Source organism: Ostrea edulis, chromosome 7 (assembly GCF_947568905.1).
Source record: "Ostrea edulis chromosome 7, xbOstEdul1.1, whole genome shotgun sequence".
NCBI lineage: Eukaryota > Metazoa > Mollusca > Bivalvia > Ostreida > Ostreidae > Ostrea > Ostrea edulis.
The window spans coordinates 88,041,099-88,051,098 of NC_079170.1; the positions used below are offsets into that span (position 1 = coordinate 88,041,099).

General features: G+C 36.1%; 1 protein-coding gene across 1 annotated transcript in view; it reads right to left on the minus strand.

The window, feature by feature from the left end:
* The window catches only part of LOC125654160 (uncharacterized), a 95,713-nt gene that overhangs the window by 78,944 nt on the left and 6,769 nt on the right, over positions 1 to 10,000 (minus strand). Inside the window, exons 6-9 of the mRNA XM_056145909.1 lie at positions 7,295 to 7,472; positions 5,174 to 5,326; positions 4,075 to 4,214; positions 738 to 860 (exon numbers count right to left, since the gene is read on the minus strand). Of these exons, the coding sequence (XP_056001884.1) occupies positions 738 to 860; positions 4,075 to 4,214; positions 5,174 to 5,326; positions 7,295 to 7,472 (594 nt within the window). The remainder of the gene's footprint in view (positions 1 to 737; positions 861 to 4,074; positions 4,215 to 5,173; positions 5,327 to 7,294; positions 7,473 to 10,000) is intronic.

Here is a 10,000-nt window from a genome sequence, read left to right on the forward strand (position 1 = left end):
TAAGAACTAAAGCAAAACAACTCCACACATTTAAACATCCTGTCCTATGTGGATGACAATAAAAGGACAATAATTTATTAACTGATCAACCATATTTTTTTCAAATTGATGAACTAAAATGTTCAAACTTTTTATTATGCTACCCTCTATATATATAATGTCAAAATACTTAGCTGGGACAAAAGATGGTGATATAACGAGATGACACTGTATTTTTACATCTGAAAATTAATTTCCCAGGCGACCATTACAACACACCTCGGAGTCCGCTTCAGTGCTAGATACACTAAATCACCACTGTTTATTGGCATATACATTTTCAATCCACTCCCAGTCTTAAAACTTTCAACATAACAAGCCAATTTTTCTTCATATGGATTTAAATGTTGCCAATTTCCTACACCCTAAGACCTCTATCATATATCTTTAGTTTATTTTGCCAAGAGTTAATAGTTTAATGCTATAATCCTCCACAATACAACTAAATCAACTTAACATATTATATTTATAATTATTATACATCTGCATGCAATATCCCCTAAGCATAATGCACTTAATTATCCTAGGGCATTTGGGAAAAACTGTTAGTAACCGAGAACTAATTCATTTCATGTTCCATCGGGATCAAAAAACAAACTCAATCCTTCTTAGATCATCAGATTGTAATAGAGAATAAATCCAGTGGTGTTTTACACCAGGAAGCTCGAGAACAGCAACATCATTAAAAACAACATCACCTGTAGCTGTTTTTGTTTAATGTCGTCTTCAAATATCACCAGGGCAACCATGAAGTCGCTGCTGAATCCTGACAGAGGTCTATAGTAACACACAGCTGCCTTCTGCACCTGATCTACCGATTTCTATAACATAAGACAGATCATTAACTGACGTTTACAGTACGGTAAGTCAACACAGTGGGAGATCAATGTTCGCGGGGATTTCAGGGGTCACCCACACCCACCAATTTACATCCCTACGAATATATTAATAAACATCCTTACATATATATTAATACATATCCCTACGAATATATTAATAAACATCCCTATATATATATTAATAAACATCCCTACATATATATTAATACACATCCCTACGAATATATTAATACACATCCCTACGAATATATTAATAAACATCCCTACATATATATCAATACACATCCCTACATATATATCAATACACATCCCTACGAATATATTAATACACATACCTACGAATATATTAATAAACATCCCTACATATATATTAATACACATCCCTACATATATCAATACACATCCCTACGAATATATTAATAAACATCCCTACATATATATTAAAGGGACTGATTCACGGTTTCCCCCAAAATTTTCTTTTTCACTTTTAATGATAAAAATCTACTGTCTAATGTGTTTAAAAGATTTCACATAAAAATTAAAGGTTATACATTATCAAAGAAGCTCATTTTAGAGAGTTTATTATTTGTTTTGTAAACAAAGATTGCGGTATGTTATTGTTTATGAAATTGTCAAAAGATATGGATATCGATCTAAGTTTATTATATTTTTCACATTTCGTAGCAGTTTTGGGGTAAATGTGTCATCTAAAAGTTAAAATTTGTGACTATGCAAAATAAAGATGCTTTATATTACAAAATCAATATTTCACTTGTTTGTTTGTATACATAAAAAGACTCGAGTCTTTGTTTACATAACACAGATTTAAGGCTAAAATATTGCTTTATTTCTTGCATTCAGAAGGTCAACATTTTGGCTGTCAATATTAAATGAGTTATGTTTTTAATGTTTACCATCAAAAATGAAATATAGTTTTATCAAAAATCGTGAACCAGTCCCTTTAATACACATCCCTACGAATATATCAATAAACATCCCTACATATATATCAATACACATCCCTACGAATATATTCATACACAATTTTAGTTCCTCTTTCAGAGCTATACAATTCTTATCCCTGGCAATCACATTCGGTATCACTGGAAAATGTTTTTTATTTGTCATACTACTGATTATATAACAACAATAAATGAGTTGATTATTTCAGCAAAAAATGAGTTACTTTTTAATATAATTATCATTATATCATGATTTAGAATGTATACAAGCAGTGCAGTGTTGTATCCTAATTGCGCACTGTGAGAATTACCCTCCAACATAACGGACAGTGACTTTAACTGCGTCAGATTATGCAATTTTCCTGTGTCAACTATCCGGCAACACAGCTAGGACTGATTTTTAGGGCTGAAATTAGCCACAAAATTATGATTCTAAGAACCAGTTAAATTCTGATTATACACAAACATTGAATAACAACCCCACCCCCACCCCCCACCCCACCCCCACACACCCACCCCCACACCCCAACAATGATGATTCCACAGTAAATTCTACACTGAAGATTAAAATACTACAACAAAATGAAAGTATTGTACATATATAATAACCATAGGCATGTTGTAGACACATGTGTATTTCTCAATCCAAAAACAGACTCAGATCTCAATGATTTGAGAGTCTGAATTTATCTTTCTCCTTACTAAGATTACCATTCTATTTCGATTTCTATCAATGCAGTAACTTTACTGAAACATTGTTTTTCCGTTATCATGGAGAACATCATTGTCGCAAGCCACACCTATTGTCTCCATTTACACTACAGCAAATGAGGTAGGGTAGTTATACATCATTGTCACAAGCCACACCTATTGTCTCCATTTACACTACAGTAGGGTAGTTTATACTACCGGACTCGGTAACCCTGGCTAGCGATGATGGGAGAACACTGAGACAGAAACTTTCTTTAATCATTTAATCAACATTTTATCCAGGTCTGAAAAGAGAAAAAATGAGACGTGTTTGTGAAATAAAATTACTCCAACCCTGATAAAGATCAAATGTAGTGAATTTGACCTGACCTTCATATATGACCTTGATTTTTATCAGTCACCTAGCTCTGAACTTGACCTTTCAGTTCATCAGGTATGAAATTCTTATCTCGCTACAGAGCTCAGAAGTTACAGTCAAGTTTGAAGTTGCAAACAGACGGACAAGGGGATAGACCTAAGCCAATAATCCCCCATTCCCCCTCAATCTCCACACTTACAGGATAACAACATGTATTCTGACATGATCTTTTAGAGAAGGCAGTCAGGCCCAGGATCAATAGATTGGATGTGATCAATACATGCATATTAGTTAGGGTTATACAGACCATGGATATCGGTCTGGGTAGCTCAGTGGTTAGAGCACATGACTAGTAATTCAGGGGTCCCAGGTTCGATTCCCGGTCCAGCCATGCTGTTGACCATCCCTGCAGGTTGTCCTGCCAGGGGCGAAAAGTATCAGGGTTGTTTGTCTTAAAGACAAATTAAAGGAGGGAGGAATGTAGTAATTATGGCTATACGGACCATGGATATCAGCCTGGATAGCTAAGAGGTTAAAGCACCTGACTATTAATGCAGAGGTCCCAGGTTCAATTCCCGGTCGAGCCATAGATCTCTTTCTTTCCTATATATTACACATGCATTCCCATGGTGTGATGTCCATAGACAAGCCCATTAATAAGTCTGTCCATCTAGCTGTACATGGATAAAAAAGTTTAATGGGGGAATGACAGGTGTTCTATCAATGGGGTCTATCGTTCCTTTCAGCCCTTCTGCTCAAGAAAGAAACAAGATGTTTGTGAAACAATGATGCCCCCGTAAGGCCACACTCCAAGGTCATAAGGTCAAACATTGTGGTATGAAAAGAAATGTCTAGTCACAAGGAATACACATATGAAATTTGGAAGCCCTAGCTCTAATCATACACAAGATATGGGCAGGGTTAAAGTTTTTCAAAGGTCAAACTCCAAGGTCATGAGGTCAATATTTTATAAAGAAAGGTCTTTTCAAAAAGAATACACATGTGAAATATAAAAGCCCTATCAAAAACCATCAAAAGTTATAGCAAAGGTTAAAGCTTTTGCAGAAAAACAGACGGACAGACCAAAGACTATATGCCCCCAAATCTCGAAATATGGGGGTAAAAATAAGAAATGTTGGTTTTCTAAGAATTCTTTACTGCGAACCTTAACAATGTCTTGACCTTCCAGTCCATTGGTGATGTTATAAATAGCAGCGGCTGACAGTCCTGGTTCCAGTTGGTCCACCGTGTAGATGTCCAGATCTCGACCCCCGACAGCTAACTCAGGGTGAAGATACACCACACCTACACAAATGCATAAACTCTGATTGAAGTCTTGAACAAATGATACCTATAAATCGCCTGGTTACCTACCCAGCAGTTAATAATGGTATTCCTACATGGAGTTAAACAACCTGTATAATCATGTTCGATTACCCAGGTGAAATTACAATGTAGTAGTCAGAATATACAGTGGTCAGATTGTACAGTGTTTCATTGTATGCATAATAATTAATTGATTGTATATTGCTTAACGTCCTTCTTGAGAATCTTTCACTCATGTGGAAACGTTGCCATTGCCGGTGAAGGGCTGCAAAAAATTTAGGCCTATGCTCGGCACTTACGGTCTTTGAGCAGGGAGGGATCTTTATCGTGCCACACTTACTGTGACACGGGGCCTCAATTTTTGCAGTCTCATCCGAAGGACCACCCCATTTAGTTGCCTCTTATGACAAGCAAGGGTTACTGAGGACCTATTCTAACCCAAATTCCCACGAAACTGAATAAGAAATTTTGGGGAATAAATTAGTAGGTCTGATTTTCTAGTGCGCCAAATTGCACAGGTGTCGGATTGGACAGAGGGGACTGTAATATTCATATTGTAAAATGAAACAACAAGAACTGTAGTAAGATGCACTCAGATCCTTAATGGGTTTTTCTTTACCTTTTTTTCTTTAGGGATGGGGGGGGGGTCAAGCTTTGCTTTGCATGCAACTAAATACATTCACACTATGAGTGTCTCCTTAGAAGCCAGACTGAGGTAAATCTGAAGAAAAAAAATCTTAAACCAAAGTCCACATTGAATGTGACATGATGCAAGAATGTCTAATTAAAGTACATGTGAGAAGGTTAAAAGTACAGGAGCACTTACTACCGACCTATTCTGGTTCGAAGTAGAACCTTACCATGATTCTTTACTTTTATTATATGCATCATGTCCCGGAAAATCATGTTAGTCTGTGGAATAGTCATCACAACCCTACCTGAATTTCCCACTAAGAATGCATAGCTGTCTTTGCCGAGGTGGAAGTGAGCCACTTCATAAAACGTCAACTCTAAAAGAACATCTACCGCTGCGACACCGAAGAAGCGTCCACTACTGTCCAGCGTCGGCAAACTGAGGGTCATCTTCACACCTGAATATAATTCAACCACCCATTAATGCCTGGATTTGTAATAGAATGTATTCAAAGTTTGCAAAACATATTTGAAATGTCATTTATCTTTGGAAAATTAACAACATATAATGCAGATCTTGAAATACAGGGCTGCGGTTAAGACTGTAGTGGCTAGATAGTGTTATGAAATTGAATGAACATCTAGGCTAGCCCTACGTTAGGAATAACACATGTTAATTGTTCTGTGTTTTTTAAGCTTCATTTTGTATTCTATTTATCTTACATTCATAATTATTTCTTAAGTTTATATGCATTCTACTTCTTTTAATCTGTGTTTATTTTACTAATATCTGTCTGTATGTATGTTATATGCAGGACCATATTGAAAACTAGCGTTATCGCTAAATATGTCATCCTGGATAAATAAAGGCTTTATTATTATTATTATTATTATTATGTGTTCAATTTAGCCTACATCTAGGCTAGCCGCTACGATCTTGAATGCGACCCAGTTCTATTCCTTAAGAAATAGCTTTCAAAACATCACAATAGCATACTTATTCCTTGCGAAATACAACAGACTTAAAGGAGGTATATGTAATAATTTCTACATCATCATAATGGCCGACCTCCTTTTAAGACATGGATGAAAATGTAAATATCAGCAGTATTTGGCTATAAATTCCTTTTCTATTTAAATGCCTAGCTGAGTAGCTCAGTAGGTTAGCATGTCGACTGCTGAACTGTAGATCATGGGTTCGAATGCAGCTGGGGTTTAAAAAAAATTTCAGATTACTATCTAATAAAACTGCATTGTTTTTTACATAAGGAAGTAAATCTTAAAGTTTTCAATTGCAAAAAGATTTCTCTGGTGTTGCATTCCTCCGTAAAATTCATAATTTATCCAGTAATCTAAAGGTCAAACTCTAAGGTCATTGTCTGTAAACTTGACCTTTCACCCTGTCACTTCAACATTTATATATTTCTCATACATCCATCCATTTCTAATATGGAACCTGAATTCTATAGATTAACAATTTTTGAGAAAACTGAAGTAGACAAAGCATATGGAAGGACAAAATAATTACTTCATAAGGCTCCCACATCTTTAGTAATGGGTCCTACTAAACATCACTAGAATTCTGAGACATGTGGAAAATAATGTATACAAAATCTTAATTATGAGCATTTTGAAACATATGCCCCTTTACTAGGAATCTCCTCTATATTTAGTCCCGAGAAATTTCTTACTCTTTTCACATTAGTTCTCAAAAGTCTAAACTTTATTCTTTAATTTTACAATGATTGACCAACAAGTTCTACAACATTTATTATGTTTCTCATCGGCTTGGACATTGGCACGAGTGGTTCATTGATATGGGAGAAAACCAGAGTGCCCAGAGAAAACCCACAATCCTTGTGGGCAACCACATTACACCCTCTCACATACAACCACATTACACCCTCTCACATACAACCACATTACACCCTCTCACATACAACCACATTACACCCTCTCACATACAACCACATTACACCCTCTCACATACAACCACATTACACCCTCTCACATACAACCACATTACACCCTCTCACATACAACCACATTACACCCTCTCACATACAACCACATTACACCCTCTCACATACAACCACATTACACCCTCTCACATACAACCACATTACACCCTCTCACATACAACCACTGCTGACCCCGCATGAGGATCAAACTCGGGTCACAGCAGTGAGAAGCAAATGTGTTGATCACTATATGCTACCCAAACATCACACACAAGTTAAAATCATAGGACCCAAAACACAGGTTTTCCCCAATTTACATGTGGATGTTAATGTCACATCATCAATATCATGCAGGTAGATATTGACAAGAAAATTTCATTTTCGTATATTTCGTGAAAATTTACCACCATGTATTCATTTCCAAGTTTACAGCAACCTTTGGATCGTACTACGTCTCTTACACACCTGTAATGGGCTCCCTGTGGGGGACACTGAAGGTAACATTCGAGCTGCTGTTGGCCTGGAAATGGGAGTAGTATTCACCCATGATCCTCGCCAGATTATGCCCCTCGCTGTTGTCAACGAAGAAGATGTTCCCCACTGGTCCAGCAGGCTTGTCATTGTCCTGCAGATCCAGCAATATCTGAAGAAAACATTTTTTTTTTGCATCAGTGATTGAAAATCATAAACTCTAACCAAATCCTATGTGCATTAATTGCAATCAAATTGACAAGTTTTATCAATTTCCTACCAAATGTTTAATCAGATAGGCAGAATGGCGGGAAAATGTTTGAAAGTTAGTCATTTGAACCGAGAGATTAAAGTTTGTCAGTTAATAGTATGGCAAATTATCTTTAAAAGAAGCCCAGGACCCCATTGCACGACGGTTAGTTAACTTTAACAAACAGTTCTGTTAACAGATATTGCTTACAAATATGACATTTAGTAATTAAACATTTCTTTCAATAAGTATATTTTGTATTTCCTACATTTACATATTTAAACAGAAGTCGCATTTAATACATTTTATCATCCTCCTCACTGACTGTATGTACACATAAGAGCGCTCATCTCAAAACTGGCGTATTAGAATATACTGACTATACATACGCATAGACATGGAGAAATTGAACATTTGTGAAAATTACGTCTCAACGATAATCTGACATAGAAACTTGTGAAAATATGTCTTGCAAAATACTGCATGTCAGTGATTTATCATTAAGTTAAACCAAAAAATTCCCCACTAAATAAAAATTTAGAGAAGAATTAAATAATAATAATTTATTGAGAAAGATAAAACTGACAATATCAATTATCATACAATTGAATAATACCATTTCCAACTGGTATAGATCCTAAAACCTAGGAAAAACAGAACCTAATGTTTACCTGCAGGTGCCTTCAAGGTGAATACATTAAATTTTTTCAACATCTGGCCAAAAATAAATTAACAAATTCAAAACTGATTATTATTTCTTGGTTACACAATGAAAACTTGTCTCTACTTACGTTTGACTATCTTGCACTATAATTGTAAAAAAGTTACTTCTATCATGTTACTGGAGTAACAAGAGGTACTCACTAAGACCCCCCCCCCCCCCCCCCATATTGCTACTTCGATGTCCAGTGCGCATGACCTTTGGACCCCAAAATCGATAGGGAACATCTTCATCCCATGGGTAGTCCATATGTATGATATGGTGACTGTAGGTGGAAAGGATAACGCTTTAGAGCCCGGAAACCATATTGCTACTTCGATGTCCAGTGTGCTTGACCTTTGACCTTTTGACCCCAAAATCGATAGGGAACATCTTCATCCCATGGGTAGTCCATATATATGATATGGTGACGGTAGGTGGAAAGGGTAATGCTTTAGAGCCCGGAAACCATTGCGTCTACAGACGGACGGACGGACACAGACGGACAACCCGATTCCAGGGGGGGGGGGGGGGGGGGTATAACAATGGTTAAGTAACATAGAATCTAATCAAAAGATGACCATACAGGTATTGTTTTGTAAGTTCTATATGTTTCAGTAGCCAGTGTCTATGTTTTTAAATTATTTAGTCATAATAAATTAAAAGTCACATCTCTGATCACTTTCAACAAAGTGTTGCACTCTTACTGCATACAAAGATGGCCAATCAGGTTTTGTTTTGTAGGCTATTTTTTGCCAGTTTCGATGTTCTAAATTCAATCATGTGATAAAACAATTATTGATTATTCTTTTAGTCAATATACAATGCTTTAGCTACCCTCAAAATACAATAATTTAATTCTTATTGTATCCTTGTTTCTGATTGGTCAAATTCCAATTGAGGAATGCAGGTTATTTTTGTATACCCTGGTTTGGTATGGGGACATGCCCCCTTGACAACCCGATGCCAGAACTATTTTTTTCTCTCTATATATATTTACATCGCAGCACTGTTTTCAGCTTTCTATGGAATAGAAAGTCAACATGTACAATAAGATACTTCGGTTTGATACACATATTGTTTTCTCGTTGTCAATATTAGCATCTACTTGTACGCAAATCACTGTTGTAAAACATTTCTCTGTAAGATGGTCAAATAATAGATTAAAACAAAGATATTATATTCGAATTAATGATTTACCAAGTAAGCATTGCCCTGTTCATTTTGAAATACATTTCTCACTGGGGAAAAGAGGGGTGTTTCATTGCTTGATCCGCCTTTCAATAAAGCAAACAAAAAATTCATATGTCACATTTTATCACATGACGTTAGTCACATTGACATGTGGATTGCAATTTGTCACTTGCTTATACATATTTTCTTGTGTTGGATTTACTATTAGTGACAACGTTGCATGCAAGGGTAAGTTTTCATGTGGTAGAAGTTTTCAGAGTTAAAAGCCACAAATTATTGCATATTCTGATATTTGAAGCTTTATTTTGGGTAGGCCTAAACAATGCAATTTCCCATATTTTCTCAATCTGTCAGAGATCTCTATCTCTAAATGGCAGCGAAATACGCATTGCATGCATAGTCTACACATATTTTCTATCACGACAAACATCACCTTCAATACAATATTTTGATATATAGGCTAGACTCCGTAGAACTAAGATTAAAGATGGCGACCTTCACAGCTAGACGCTTCGTCGTTGTTGCTAAGTGAATCATTGCACGGCTCAGTTGACTT